This window comes from Mesoplodon bidens, assembly GCF_964165515.1.
Source record: "Mesoplodon bidens genome assembly, chromosome: 15".
Classification (NCBI taxonomy): Eukaryota; Metazoa; Chordata; class Mammalia; order Artiodactyla; family Ziphiidae; genus Mesoplodon; species Mesoplodon bidens.
Window position 1 is genome coordinate 57422052 of NC_138171.1, and position 15349 is coordinate 57437400.

The following is a 15349-nucleotide window of genomic DNA, read 5'->3' on the forward strand; positions in this document are numbered from 1 at the left end:
ACTTACTTCACTCTGTATGACCGACTCTAGGTCTATCCACCTCATTACAAATAGCTCAGTTTCGTTTCTTTTTATGGCTGAGTAATATTCCATTGTATATATGTGCCACATCTTCTTTATCCATTCATCCGATGATGGACACTTAGGTTGTTTCCATCTCCGGGCTATTGTAAATAGAGCTGCAATGAACATTTTGGTACATGACTCTTTTTGAATTATGGTTTGCTCAGGGTATATGCTCAATAGTGGGATTGCTGGGTCATATGGAATTGTGTACTTTAAATGGGAGAATTGTGTGATATATTATCTCAATAAAGTGGTTTATAAAAAAGCACACTTATTGTGGGAAGCAGGTGCCTAAGAGGAGGGGCTGGTCCACGAGGCCTGCAGGGGCTGACGGAGGTGATGCCTGGGGAACTCGGCTGCCTGGAGCCTGAACACCACAGGGTGCAGGTAGATGTGGGGCTTGGGATCACGTGTGAGAGGACCCCCCCCCCCGCCTCCTAGAGGACTTGTGCCCCTTCTCTGCTGGTGGTCCTAATGTGTGCAGGAGGGAGGCCTTGGGCCTGAAGGATTGAAACACCCCTCAGCTGCTGAGAGCCGTTTCCGAGGCTGGGCTGGCCCTTCTCTTTGCTTTGCCCACCATAAGTGCTGGGAAAGACAAGCCCAAAAGCAGATCTCAGAACTCGATAGTGGTGACGGTTGCACAGTGCTGTGAATGTATTCAATGCCAACAAATTGCCACTTTAAAATGGTAAATTTTATGTTATATCTATTAGACCACACACACAAAAAGGCAAACCATGCTACTTTGCCTTCTGCCCTGAGAGCTTCATTTCCAAGGCTTGAAGAGGCAAACCTTTTCTTTTCCCCCTAGACTGAAAAGGGATTTTTCCCCCTCACTGGTCAGAAGCCCCTCCCTCCCTCCCCGTGTTAAGCTCTTTATTGGAGGCTCCTGACTGGCTGGGTCTTCACCCTGGAAGCCACCTCCGCCCCTTCCCATCCCCAACTCCTGTGCTGGGAGTGTGAATTGAAGCTGAGCCCTCCGCTTCGGGAAAGAAGGTTCCTTTCGGGGCTGCTCTGAGCCGCTCTGGAGAGAGAGGCTGGCTGTGTCTCCCTCGGGCCAGCGGCGGTGCCAGCGCCCATGGGGCTCCTTGGTCTGGTCCTGCTCTGGGTGCTGACGGCCGCGACTTCAGGGAGTAAGTAAAGCTGCTGCAACCTTATTCCTTCCGGGGTGGCATGGCGGCAGCCCAGATGCACTGGGGACAGTGTTTTTATAGCCAAGTGTATGTTTACCTGTCCTTCTGTTGCCTCCCTTGGTTTTGCCTTTCATGGGGAAAAGGAGGGAGAGATTAAAGGTGGATTCCTCATCTCTCACTCCCAACTTTTACCAACATCCTCTGGAAACTGAGACCAGATCTGAAATCCTGAGTGAGGAAACGCTGACTTCCAGACTCCCTGAGCCTGGGTGCAGGGATGCTTAGCTGTCTGCAGGGATACTAATACTCCGATGCAGGGTAACAATGTGGAATGAACTTTAATTTGTAGTCTATTTACTGCAGGAAGGTACAGGACAGTGCTATCCATTAAAAATACAATGCAAGCCAATATGTAATTCTAAATTTTCAAGCAGCCACATTTAAAAAGTGTAAAAAAAAAAAAAAAAGCAAGTGAAATTAATTTAATAATTATTGTACTTAACCCAATACATCTAAAATATCATTAGAAAATGTAATTGATATAAAAAGTATTAACAAGATATATTTCCTGTTCCTTGAAACCCAGTGTGTACTTTATACTTAGAACATATTTCAATTTGGATACCAAATTTTCATTGCAAATACTTGATCTCTTTTTAGATTTCTTAAAATTTCAAGTTGAAAAAGTACTTTTGTATACTAAGTTGTTTCAAACATACTTAAAAGTTTTCCAATAACTGACTTGAGCACAGTTTTTAATTTAAATTTAATTAAAGGTTTCTTCATAACACCAGCCACATTTCACATGTGGCTGGTGGCTACTGTCCCAGACAGTGCAGGTCCGATCACAGCTGTTTTACTCACTGTATTTTCACCTATTTGCCTCCACACAGCTGGTGTTTAGTGAATCTTGTGCTGGCTGGATATATAAATGAACGGGGATCACAACTGACACCTGAGAAAGCTGAAATGAGACTTGATTTCATTTCTGAAATGAGATGACATCAACTTCAGTCCGTTTCAGATCTCTCCCTAGAGGTGATGGGAAGATTTATTACCTCCCAGCGCTCACTGTTTTCCCCTCCTTGGTTGATTTATTTAGTAGGATCATTGAATAGTCTGTTTTTCTGAAACCTTTTTTAAACTTTAGATATGTCTTTTTAAGTGCTTGAGAAATGGAAGGGAAACTGGCTTGGTTCAAGCAGAATGCTCTGAGAACACACTTTACTCCTGGGAGCTTGTGGTGGACCTGGGCTTGTAGGCATCACTGCCCTCGGCATAGCAGGGCGGAAAAGCAGATGTAGGGGTTATCGGTGGAGCAAAGAAGCCAGAATGCTGGGTCTGTGCACAACTGGGAGTTTAAAGATTATGCACACACATGTTCAATCTGACACCCAGGGTCCAAGTGATCAGAGTTGAAAGAAAGTTGAAAGGGAGACTGATTGACTTAAATGTCTTTGAAATGTGATTTTATCCATTGATATTCTACTTTAATGCAAAGAGCATTTTGTTGGATGAGCCAAAACATTCGGGGGAAAAAAAAAACCCTGCCAAATACCCTAACATGTTCTATTCTCAAAGGGTTTAAATGGAATGGTATAAAATGCACTTTCCCCCCATTCTGGGAAAGTGTATTTTTCTTAAGGGATTAAACAGGCTGGCATGTGTAATGATTACCAGTTGAGGCACAGTGGGGTGGTTTTGAGGATAGAAATGGTACTATTGGAAAGTCATTGTATGAAAATGCCTGCAGATGGACCCCTGGCTAAGGCTGTTCTGGAAGGGTATGGATGATGCCCAGGAAATGCCCAGGCATGTGGTTGGAAGGAAGGACAAATGAGGAGTGACAGTAGGTGGAAATGGGGAGGCTTTCAGGTGAGGTTGGGACAGGCAGATGGAGAGATGCTGACCCTTCCCAGGCAGGTGGCCTGAGGATCCCCTGCAGAGTGTCCTCAGCAGCCTGAGGAGGTCCCTGGCCGTTCTGTTCATACTCTGGTTGTTCTGCAGCTTAGATGGTGGCTAAATGAGGTATTACGAGATCTGCTGGGGAGCCAAACTAGACAACCATCCTTTACCGCTGTAGCCTCTCGGTCTTGCCTTTGTTGGTTCACCTGTTCCTTTATTCACTCACTCACTCACTTATTACTTCATGATAATGTAGTGGTTAAGGCTGTGGACTCAGGGTGCCTGGGTTGAAACGCTGGCTCCCCTCCTAACTGTGTGCTCTCAGTCTCTATGCCTCAAGTGTCTTTATCTGTAAAATGGGAGTAATAATTACCCTTACCTCAGGGGATTCTCAGGAGATTGAAGGCGTTTAATGTATAAATTGCTTGGAACAGTGCTTGGCGGACGGTAACTGCTGTGCAAGTGTTAGTTGTATTCATTCACTTAATCATTCCAGTCTGTCCTGGGGATCAGGAGCTGGGGGATACAGTTTTGACAAAGGTGACCAAAATAATGAAATCATTAAAGTTTCACAAGCCTTATGAAGAGAATAGGATGCTAAGGTAGACTACCAGGTCTGTATCAGAGATAGACACTGAGAAGTGAGGAGGGAGAGATGTTTTATTGATTGATTGATTGACTGATTTGGCTGTGCTGTGTCTTAGTTGAGGCATGTGGGATCTTTAGTTGTGGCATACAAGATTTAGTTCCCTGACCAGGGATCAAACCCGGGCCCCCTGCATTGGGAGTGCAGGTCTTAGCCACTGGACCATCAGGGAAGTCGCCAGGGAGAGATGTTTATGCTGAGGCCTGAAGGAGCCTAGGATGTGAGAGCAGGTGGAAGAGTGTTGAGGCCAGAAGGAACAGCATGTGCAAAGGCCTTGAGCTGGAGAAGAACCAGCATGGCTGGAGGTCAGGAGTGGGGGTGAGATGTGGCCAGAGGGGCAGACAGAGGCCAGCTCTCATGGGAAGGATTTTATTATGAGTGCATATGGGTTGGGGTGGGTAGGGCGGGAGACTTAGGGGCTGTTAAGCAGGGAGTGATGTGATTGGATTTAGACTTTTAAAACATGACTAACTGTGGGGGATGAACCGTGGACATGGGGGATAATTAGGAGGCTGCTGCAGTTGTCTAGGTGAGAGAAGATGTGGCTTTGCCTAGAGTGATGGTGATGGAGAGAGAGAAGGATGGAGGGAGGGAGGGAGGAATGAATAGAGGGGAGATGGATGGGTAGATGGAGGGAGGGAGGGAGACCTGATGGAATTGGCAGCACTTGCTGACACATGGGACTTGGGGTGATGATAAGGGAAAAGAGGGAAAGCACACACGACTCCCAGGTACCAGCTCTAGCAATGGGGTGACGGTGATGCCAGTGCCCAAGATGGGGAAGAGCAGGGTGGGGACGGGGCAGGGAGTCACTCCCAGCCCCATGAGAGAGAGGAGAGCTGGAATGATCTCTTTTTGTCCACTTGGTCCCCGGACCCTTAAATGACCTCTTTCAAGAGCAGGTCAATGGCCCATGGGGTGGGGCTGTCGCATGCCTCCTCCTGGCCTTGCCCTGCTTCCATCTGATTTGTGATTTCAGAAATTCCAGACTCGCTGGTGGAGCAGGCGGCCTCCTGCATGACTTCGTGCTCAGGTGAGCAAGTCTCTCCGGAGACCTTATCACACTTCTGGTGACCCTGAACCTGAGACAGGGCCGGTAGGTGGTTGGGGAGGCGAAGCTGACCACTGCCAGGTGTGATTAGGGACAACCCCAGAGGGCCTTGGCTACATTCCCAGGGAGGCCGTTTGGGAGGAGCAAGACCCGTTCTGCAAAGGCCACCAAGTCACCAGCATTTAGAGAAGCAAATAGCACCCTCAGGTTAAAATGGCCTTAAGCCATCCCAGCCCTAAGGCCCCTGGGCTTTTTCCTCATACTTTGTGGTCTCCAGGTGGAGTAAAATACTTCAGCCAAGTGATTCTTTTTGCATCTTGGGGTAGAGTAGATTAGAGAAACTTGGGGCAAATTGTTCGGAAAGAAGCCTTTTGGGAATGTGAGATGTGGTTATATTTGAGCACAAAGAAATTAACATGAATATGTTAATTCAATTCCAAGCCCAGGAAAAGGGTGAGGTGTCATAATTAATAGTTTAATAGTATTTTGCAATTGGTCCGCTGGTCTAAATAGAAGGTTTAAGAATCATAGACTCTGGGCTTCCCTGGTGGTGCAGTGGTTGAGAGTCCGCCTGCCAATGCAGGGGACGTGGGTTCGCGCCCCGATCTGGGAAGATCCCACATGCCGCGGAGCAGCTGGGCCCGTGAGCCATGGCCGCTGAGCCTGCGCGTCCGGAGCCTGTGCTCCGCAACGGGAGAGGCCACAGCAGTGAGAGGCCCGCGTACCACACACACACACACACACAAAAAAAAAGAATCATAGACTCTGATAAACCATAATGGAAAAGAATATATAAAAATCTCTATATGTTTAACCGAGTCACTTTGCTGTACAGCAGAGATTGGCACATTGTAAATCAACTAGACTTCAATTAAAAAAATAAATAGAAAGAAAGAAAGAAAGAATGAATGAATGAATCACAGAATCTGCTCCCTAGATCTGATCTTCCCCAGAGCACCTACTTCACCTCCCCACTACCTCCAATACCTCCAGACTGGCCAGCCCTACAGCTCTGTTTTCTGTAAAGATCAGGATAATCTCTCCAACCCACTTCCTGCCCCCACTGATAACCACCAAGGCAGTAGGTGAGGAATCAGACTGCCAAGGTTTGGATCTCAGCTGTGCAACCTTGGGTAAGTTAGTTAACCTCTCTGAGCCTTGGTTTCCAACTCTGTAAAATGGAGAAAATAAGAGTGCCCACCTCAAAGTTGTTATGAGGCTTCCATAAATTAATATAAAATAGATCAGTGGTTCTCAACAAGGATGATTGTATCTCCCAGGGACATTTTGCAAATTCTGGAGACATTTTTGCTTGTCACAACTGGGGTGTGCTACTGGTATCTGGTGGGTAGAGGCTGGAGATGCTGCTAAACATCCTACAGTGCACAACAGAATTATACGGCCCAAAATATTAATACTGCCGAGGCTGAAAAACCCTGATGTGTATAAAGCTCTTAGAAGAGGGCCTAGAACATGAAACACTGGGTAACATTTATTAAGCACTTATTGTTATTATCTTTATTTTTTCCTTCACTCTCTTGGGGTCTGCAGCCACCCAGCCTTCCCCTGAGCTGGGAGCAGGCAGCTCATAGACCAAAGGAGAGAGGGAGGTGGCTGTAAGGATGGCTAAGTAGTCCAGGTGGAGTTGAGTCTCAAAAGGTTTCGGATTGTCAAGGTGACACTGTGTACTCTGCCCTCCAGGTTCAGCTGATCCCCACCTCCCCCTGGGCACCAGATACACCTATCACTTTTCCACCAACACCAGCACCAGCCTGCAGGGGGCCCAGGAGGAAGGGAGTGGCCTTGGTCTCCAAGGCTTGGTCACCCTTGATGTGCTTGGCCCCTGCCAGATGGCTTTACGGGTGAGTATCTTTGGGTAACCAGGAGGTCACGTTGACATGGGGGAGGGCCAAGGGGAAGCCACAGCCCCTGAAATTTCCCATTTGTCTGATAAATGGAGAGGAGCTTTCTGAGGAATCTCAAATTCAGCGAGTGAGGGCTCTAGAGTAACATGGGAACATGGTGCCATTTTGGTTGTAGGAGATACCATGGTAGGTCCAGTGCGGGGAGGAGCGGGGGTTAAAGAAGGAGTGAAGGGTATTTCTTGGAGCAAGTAGAGCCACAGTATGAACACGCTGTGTCCTTGGGAGGACTGAGGTCACAAATGGGGAAGCTGCAAGTCCCAGGGGTGAGCAAAGTCAAAGCAAGTTAAGGTCTTGTAGACAAAGGAGCAGACTAGGGTGGACACCGAAGACCTGGTTGGGGCCTCCAGGCCTCCCCTGGGTTCCTTTGTATAGGCACACCTCGGAGATATTACAGGTTCGGTTCCAGGCCACTGAAATGGAGCAAATATTGAAATAAGGCAAGTTACACAAATTGTTTGATTTCCCAGTGCATGTTAAAGCTATGTTCACACTATACTGTCATCTGTTAAGTATGCAATAGCATGATGTCTAAAGAAAGTACATGCCTTAAATAAAAAGTATTTTATTGCTAAAAAATGCTAATTATCATCTGAGCCTTCAGTGAGTTGTACTATCTAATAGTAACATTAAAGATCACTTACACAGCTCATGCTAACAAAATAATAATGAAAAAGTTTGAAGTCTTTTAAAAATTACTAAAATGTGACACAGGCAAAATGAGCAAATGTTCTTGGAAAAATTGTGTTGATAGATTTGCTTGGTGCAACCTTCAGTTTGTACAATAAAAAACGCAATATCTGGGAAGCACAATAAAACGAGATATGCCTATACTGGGCAGTGGTGGTGTTAGTACTGGCTTCAGTCAAGGTGGAATTATGAGCTAGATTCTCTTGGTGGTTGTAGGTTTCTTTTTCATTAAGATTTTCCTGAAGCTCCTCCATGTTCTTGCAAATGGAAATGCCTGCCCATTCTTCTCTGTCCCCTTTCTGATGACTCTCATGTGTTTCCTGGACAAACCCTCCCACCCTGCCTAAATGGTCTCTTAGTTTTCACTAAAGTCTTATGTCCTATGGGAAGCGTTTTTGAACTGGCTGGAGCACTTGCTGACAAGAGTTTCTCAAAACTGCTTTGGGGGATTCCCTGGCTGTCCAGTGGTTAGGACTTGGTGCTTTCATTGCCAGGGCTGGTTGGGGAACTAAGATCCTTCAAGCTGGGTGGCGCGCAGCAAACAAACAAACAAACAAAAAACAAAACCCAAACTCTTTTGTTATGTTTCATGTAGACCTCCGGATGAGGTCTTTTATTGGGTGGCTCTGAGCTGCCTCTGAATTCTTAAACTATCCAAAATGTTAGTCCTGGTCAGAGCTGCCACTTTTACTAGTCTTTGCTGTTCTTTAATGTCTATCAAAACACTAGTAGTTGTTTTTTCTGCAGGGCCAGTTTTCACAAGGCAAATTGTGTACTGCGGTTTTATTTGCTTGTTTGCTTTGTTTTTAGCATTAATAAAATTGATAATGTCTAATGTTGGCAAGGGTAGAAAGAATTGGCTCATTTCAAAGATTTGTGGCACAGAGACTTTCCTGGCAGTCCAGTGGTTAGGACTCCGCGCTTCCACTGCAGGGAGCGCGGGTCCAATCCCTGGTTGGGGTATTAAGATCCCACAAGCCACGTGGCACAGCCAAAACAAAACAAAAAAATCTATTTGTGGCATAAATGGAAAATTTACAGCCACTCAGGACACAATCAATTAAATATATTTTTGAGGGAAAAGGGTGAAAATAAGTATTGAGAACAATGAATTTCACTGATTAAACACTCCCCTGTAGCCACCCCCAGATCAAGAAACCCCCATAACCGCCCTCATTCTCTCTTCCAGTCACCTCTGCCAAAGGCTCTCCTGAGTTCTAGCACCATAGATTAGTTTTGCCTGTCTTTGAACTTCTCTTTAAATATTTATTTATTTATTTAGGCTGCGGCCGGGTCTTAATTGCGGCATGCAGGCTTCTTAGTTATGGCATGTGGACTCTTAGTTGTAGCATGCAGGCTTCTTAGTTGTGGCATGTGTGATCCAGTTCCCCGACCAGGGATCGAACCTTGGCCCCCTGCATTGGGAGCTCAGAGTCCTACTCACTGGACCACCAGGCAAGTCCCTGAACTTCTCTTTAATGGAATCATACAGGATGTTCTCTTTTGTGCCTGGCTTCTTTTTATTTTGATTAAAAAAAATTTTTTTTAATTGTGGTAAAATGTACATAACATAAAATTTACCATTTTAACCATTTCAAGTGTACAATTCAGTAGCAATAAGTATATTCCTAATGTTGTGCAACCATCACCACTCTCCATATCCAGAACATTTCATCATCCTAAACAGAAGCACTGTACCCCTTAAACACTAACTTCCCTTTTCTCCTTCTCACAGCCCCTGGTAACCTCTCTTTTACTTTCTGTCCCTGTGAATTTGCCGATTCCAGGTGTCTCATGTAAGTGCAGTCACTTATCACAAACAACTCATGATCAACCTGTGACCTTTTGTGTCTGGCTTCTTTCACCTTTTATAAGGTCTTTAAGGTTCATCCACATTGTAGCATGTAGCAGAACGTCATTACCCCCTCTTTTTTTTTTTTTTTAATATGATACTTTACAGCTTTGTTTCTTTTTTAATATTTATTTATTTATTTTGGCTGTGCCGGGTCTTTGTTGCAGCATGCGGGCTCCTTCGTTGTGGCACGTGAACTCTTAGTTGCAGCACGCATGTGGGATCTAGTTTCCCGACCAGGGATCGAACCTGGGCCCCCTGAATTGGGAGTGTGGAGTCTTACCCACTGGACCACCAGGGAAGTCGCCCCCACCTTTATTTTTTAAATATGTTGGTGTTGTATTTTAATTCAATGTGTATATTTTTATTTTAAAAAATTTTTTGGCCACGCCACACGGTATGTAGGATCTTAGTTCCCCGACCAGGGATTGAACCCATGCCCCTGCATTGAGAGCGTGGAGTCTTGACTGCTGGAGTGCCAGGGAAGTCTCCAGAACTTCATTCCCTTTTAAAAAATTAGTTTTTTTTAATTGTAAAAACGCTATAAAGTTAACCTTTTTTCATATTTATTTATTTATGTATTTATGTATTTATTTGGTTGCGTCGGGTCTTAGTTGTGGCAGGCAAGCTCCTTAGTTGTGGCTCACAGGCTCCTTATTTGCAGCTCTCCGACTTCTTAGTTGCAGCACATGGACTCCTTAGTTGTGGCAAGTGAGCTCCTTAGTTGCGGCTTGAGGGCTCCTTAGTTGTGGCTTGCTGTCTCCTTAGTTGTGGCACATGGACTCTTTAGTTGCAGCATGTGGGCTCCTTAGTTGTGGCATGTGAATTCTTAGTAGCGGCATGCATGTGGGATCTAGTTCCTGGATCAGGGTTAGAACCCGGGCCCCCTGCATTGGGAGCACGGAGTCTTAACCACTGCACCATCAGGGAAATCCCAGTTTACCCTTTTAAAGTGTGCAGTTCAGTAGGTTTTTAAAAAAAATCTCTACTTAACTGTATTTTTAAAGCATATGTTTTAAAAGTTATCATGGATAGCTTTCAAGCAAGTGGTCAGACATAAGCGGTATTGGTAATGTGGCCGAGGGATTCATTGTCCAGGACCACATCTCAGTGTCAAGTGGAACTGTATTTCACCCTGAGATTTCAAGCCTGGGTTACTGGGGAGGTGACAGACCCTGTGTCGGGGGATGGGAGCTGGTGTTGAGGAGACAGGGGAATTAGGTTTTAGACAAGATGAATGAGGACTAGTTACTTTGAAAAAGTGAAATCACGGGGCAGTGAAACCATGTGATACTATAACGGTGGATACGTGTCATCATACATTTGTCCAAACCCATAGAGTGTATGACACCAAGGAACCCATATGTATACTACGGACTCTGGGTGATAATGATGTGTCAGTGTAAGTTCATCAGTTGTAACAAGTGTTCCACGCTGGTGGGGATGTTGATAATGGGGAGGCTGTGCATATCTGGGGGCGGGGAGTATATGGGAAGTCTCTGGACCTTCCCCGCAATATTGCTATGAACCTAAAACTGCTCTAAAAATACTCTAATTTTAGAAAAAATGAAACCAGTCAGGTTAGGGATGCAGGTTTTAGGGGTGATTTTATTCATCTTTAGAGAGCCCATCTTTTGCAATAAGTACACACACACACACACACACACTCACCCCCCCAAACACACACGCGCAACCATGGTGGTACGGGGACATCCAAGTTTTTTATTCAAGATGACAAAGCTTTTTTTTGGGTTTGCTTTGCAATCCTAACTTAGTTTTGTTTATACCGTGGAGCCATATGAATCTCTCACTCAAAGTTCCAGGGCCTTTTGGGGCAAAACGAGAAGCTAATGAGAACTTTCTGTACATTGGGTGGGGAGCAGAGGTCCCTGGCTATTTGAATTGTTTGTCCCTAGAGACAGTCAGCATCTACCACCCCGACACTAGACTCTTCCGCTCAAGGGATGGATCTCTGCCGAACCCTCCACGTGGGTCATGCTGGGTCCCAGAACTACTTTAGGTGGTGCCGGTGCTGGTGCGGTCCTGGAATTCCCCAGGAGAGGTCACCAGCTCTCCGTGCTTTCTGCTTCAGCTCCAACACTTTCAGGTGACATCCATCCTGGGGTCCAAGGTGGAAGTTCTGAAGGAGTCAGAGAGTTTGAGGTAAGACGCTGGGCCTTGCTCCCGACGGGGCTGGATATGTGAGCCCTGCTCCCTCTTCCAACGGCCGCCGGGCACTGGGTGCACCAAATTATTTTGGAAGAACCCGATTCGGGTGACCCTGCTGCAGCAGAAAGAGGCTGTCTTGGACTGAAGTTCAAAGAGGGTTCCACCTTTGTTTTGACCGTGTAAACTCCCAGACCAGACCATTGATGAGGACCATTGTGATGTGGGAGCCTTGAAGGAGTCCACATGCCTCAGGTGGCCTTCCCTTATCTGGTGGAAGGAACTCGCCCCATATGTTCCTGGCTGTCACGCCCGGCATGTCCAGATTTTGTGTCTGCCCAGCACCCTCTGGCCTTCATCCTTAAGAACATTCTGGAAGACACTGGGCACCCGTTGAGGTCTGCCCTTCTTCCCCACCCCCGCTAAGATGGGGGTTTTCCTGGAGACCCATAGCTTCCCCCTTCCCAAGCCAAGCTCCCCTTTGTGACTCAGCCAAGCCTGGAATTCTCCCTCGGCTGTGTTTCCCAGGGCTCCCGGCAGCGGCTTTAGTGGCCTCAAAGCTCAGTCCAGCCACCAGCCTGAGGACAAGCCATCTCCACAGATTCCTCTTCCTTTTTTATTGCAAATTCATTTGTTAAAAAAATAAAGCCTTTGTGTGGGCATACAGGGATGGGGGATGCTGCTGAGGGGTCAGATGGAGCCCTACTGAAAAGCTTAGGGTGGTCTTCTAGGAGGGGACAGCCTGGGCTATTGTCCCTGGGCGCCTCATCAGAAATGCGAGTGGGCAGGGCTGTCAGCTCCAGAGAGACCAGACTGACACTAGCTATTCTGGAAGGGGCGGGCGCCATTAGCATTTCTCTAGCCTGAGGCCCTGGGGGCTGCCTCCAGTGGGGGTAGGGTTGGGGGCCCCAGACTCCACTGGGAGCTGGAGAGGGGGTGGTAACCTCCCCTGGGAGATTCAATAGGGCCACTTTTATCCCTCAAGATTCTGCTTGCTGGCTAGCTGGTGAGGTTTGGGGTTTGAGCAGTTTCCCCTTTATCGTGGGGCACCTCTCTCTTCCACCTCCATCCACTGTCCACAAAGGTGGGCACTCCCCCAGCCCTCACCCCCGACCTGCCCCATCCCCTCCCTCACCAGGCCATACCAGACACAGGCTCCTTGTCGTCAGGTGAGGGTGGCGGGAAGAGATTATTGGACTGAGCTCTGGTCCCAGCTCCTCCGCAGACTGGCTGTGTGATCCCCTCCAGGAGCTCCCTCCACCCCATTTTCTCCTCTGTACAGTACTGGAGTCTCAGACACTTCCAGCTCAGGGTTCCTGAGACCTGTGACTCTGGAGCCATCCTGCCCGGGTTAGAATCCCAGCTGTGGCCCTGAGCAAGTCACCTTACCACTCTGAGCCTTAAGCTCCCTCATATACAGCGTGAGTGGGGGATGCTTCCTCCCTGGTGAGCTGGGAAAATGAGAAGCTTTGCAATGCAGGATGCCCTTGGAAGCTCAGCTTTTTGGTTATTCAAGCTGGGTTGACACAGGTACATTTCAAGTGGCCACAAGGTTGGGAGCAGCTTGGAGCAAAGAGTTGGCTGCCTCCTGTGTAGTTTGAGAAGTAGCCGGAGAGCTGAGTTGAGGAGGGAAGCGAGACCATTTGGGGGGGATATGGGGATACCTGGGTGCTTCCCATGGGACTGATCCATGGAGTGGCACACAAGAGGGTCAGGGATGTTCTGGCCCTGACCCGGAAGAGGTGGCCGGGGACCTTGGAGGGGTCCCCCTGACGCCCGGCCCCCGCGCAGTGCCGCTCTGGGCCGCGTGCCGCTGCGCTTCGTCCTGCACGCAGGGCGCGTGGCACGCCTATGTCCTAGACACTCCGAGCCGCGCTGGGCGCTGAACGTGAAGCGCGCTGTGCTGAGCCTCCTGCAGGGTCGCCCGGGCACCCGCAGCCCCCAGACCGTCGAGGAGGTGAGGTTCGAGCCTGGAGGGGGTAGGTGGTCGAGGGAGGGGGGAGCAGGGGACTGACTGGGCCCCGCTCGCCCAGGTGGATATCCTGGGCAGGTGTCCTACCGTGTACCAGCAACGCGGAACCAGGCTGCACAAGACCAAGGACCTGGCGCGATGCTCCCTGCGCAGGGTGCGCGCCTCCCTGCGCTCCCAGGCCCTGCCCACGGCGGAGGTGAGTACCGTGCCCGCGACCCTCCCATCCTCTTTGCCCTGCCGCCTTCTTTCCCCTCCTCCCTCCTTAGCCCCCTCCCTTTTCTCTTTATTCTCTGCTCCCCTCCCCCCTCCATCTCTCAGCCCCTCTGCCCACCACCCTGCTCCCCTCCCGCTGCTTCTGTCCTTTCCCTTCCCCCCACTTCTTCTCTCCCCTCCTCTCCTTCCACCCCTCACCCTACCCCCTCTTCTCCTCCCCTCCTCTTCCCCTCTCCTCCTCTTGGGTCCGTAGCTCCCTGCAGGTGAAAGCGTTGTGTAAATAGTAAGCAACTGTATAAGGATAAGGGATGATCACTGCTGATTATACAAAGCCTCAGTATCTGGAGGCTGATGCAGGACTGCAGACTCTGGTGGTGTTATTCATTTTCCAGCTGAGGCTTTATCGTTCCTCTCCTTGGGGTTACTGCTTACTGCACGTTCTTGCTTTTTTTGGCCTTCCACCTCTCTTTATGGGGAGGGGGGTCCTGAAGCTCCAAGGTAGCCCCCAGTGGGCTCCCCCAAGCCTTGGCCGTTGCTGCCGGTTTCAGGGGCCCCAGGGGGGGTTCTCTCACTGCCAAGGCCTGGCCTGAGCCTCCGCCTCTTCCCCCCACGGTCCAGGAGGCCTTCCGCCTGACCTGCGTCCAGAGTTTCCAGGCCGGAGTGCTGGGGGAGGCGTCCTGCATGGAGCTGGACACCGTGGGGCCCCTCTCTGGGGAGGCGAGTGCTGTGCAGATGCGGACCCTTTCCTCACTCACCCTGCTGTCTGAGATGCCCCAGGACCCGGCTGTCGCAGGTGAATGAGGGTGGGCACAGGGACCCTTAGGTGAGCCTCTCAGCCTCCTCTGGCCAGAGGGGCTCAAGCAAGCCTAGGCTCCACCCCTCTGTCCCTGTCTGGACACTCTTGAACTGTTTCTGAAAGTGGCCATTGTCAGGAGCGTGAGCCTCTCTTTCTAGAAATTTCTCTGGAAGTTTCTCTCGGCTCACATGGCTCAGGCTTGGTCTTGGCCTCCTCCCTGGGTGGTCCTCAGTGGAGATGGAATCTTCTGGTTCCCAGCTTTTGTGGGAGAATCCACCTTACATCTGATGACCCTTCAACCTGACCATTTTGGGGGCAAACTGACTCAGGTTTCCTGATTTTCTGGAAAGTTTCTGCCAACGTGTAGCATCCCCTGGAGCTTGGGTCCCTTCTATGATTTCGCACAGAAAGAAACAAGCAAGGCATGCATGTGAGGAAAAGAGTTGTTTGTTTTTGTTCTTGTTTTCCATGATGGAAAAATGGCTATTTCCCTGAATAATGGAATAAGGGTAGTTAGTTCTTATTGCTGACAGTTTGGAAGGATTTACTGTGGGCCAGTATCTGTGCTGAGTGCTTTATGTGGATTATTTGATTTAATTCTCATCATGACCCCATTAGGAAGTTATTAGTTATTATTAGTTGTATTTTTCATTTAAGGAAAATGTTTCCAAGAGGTAAAATGACTTGTTTGGAGTCACAGAGCTAATGAGAGACAGAGCTGGGACTTGGACCCCCGGGGTCTTTTCTGTAGCCCTGGTGGGTTGAATCACGTTTGCCTCGGAGGACAGACTCCCTGCCTGCACCACCCTGGGGAGAACCCAGCAGGTGGGGACTGAAGCCCCGGGTCTTCCCAGCATTCCCTCTGGCTCCACGGAGCCCAGGCTGACCTGCCCCCTGAGCCCTCCCTCAGGCACAGACACTGGCAGTGACTGGGACA

General features: G+C 48.7%; 1 protein-coding gene across 1 annotated transcript in view; it reads left to right on the forward strand.

Moving 5' to 3' along the window:
• Positions 1–405: 405 nt before the first annotated feature.
• LOC308628340 (uncharacterized protein) overlaps positions 406–15349 on the forward strand; it is a gene marked incomplete at its 5' end in the record, with an annotated part of 154999 nt that continues 140055 nt past the window's right edge. Inside the window, 8 exons of the mRNA XM_081255163.1 lie at positions 406–478; positions 1128–1199; positions 4730–4783; positions 6503–6663; positions 11358–11428; positions 13223–13388; positions 13465–13608; positions 14238–14409. Of these exons, the coding sequence (XP_081111289.1) occupies positions 406–478; positions 1128–1199; positions 4730–4783; positions 6503–6663; positions 11358–11428; positions 13223–13388; positions 13465–13608; positions 14238–14409 (913 nt within the window). The remainder of the gene's footprint in view (positions 479–1127; positions 1200–4729; positions 4784–6502; positions 6664–11357; positions 11429–13222; positions 13389–13464; positions 13609–14237; positions 14410–15349) is intronic.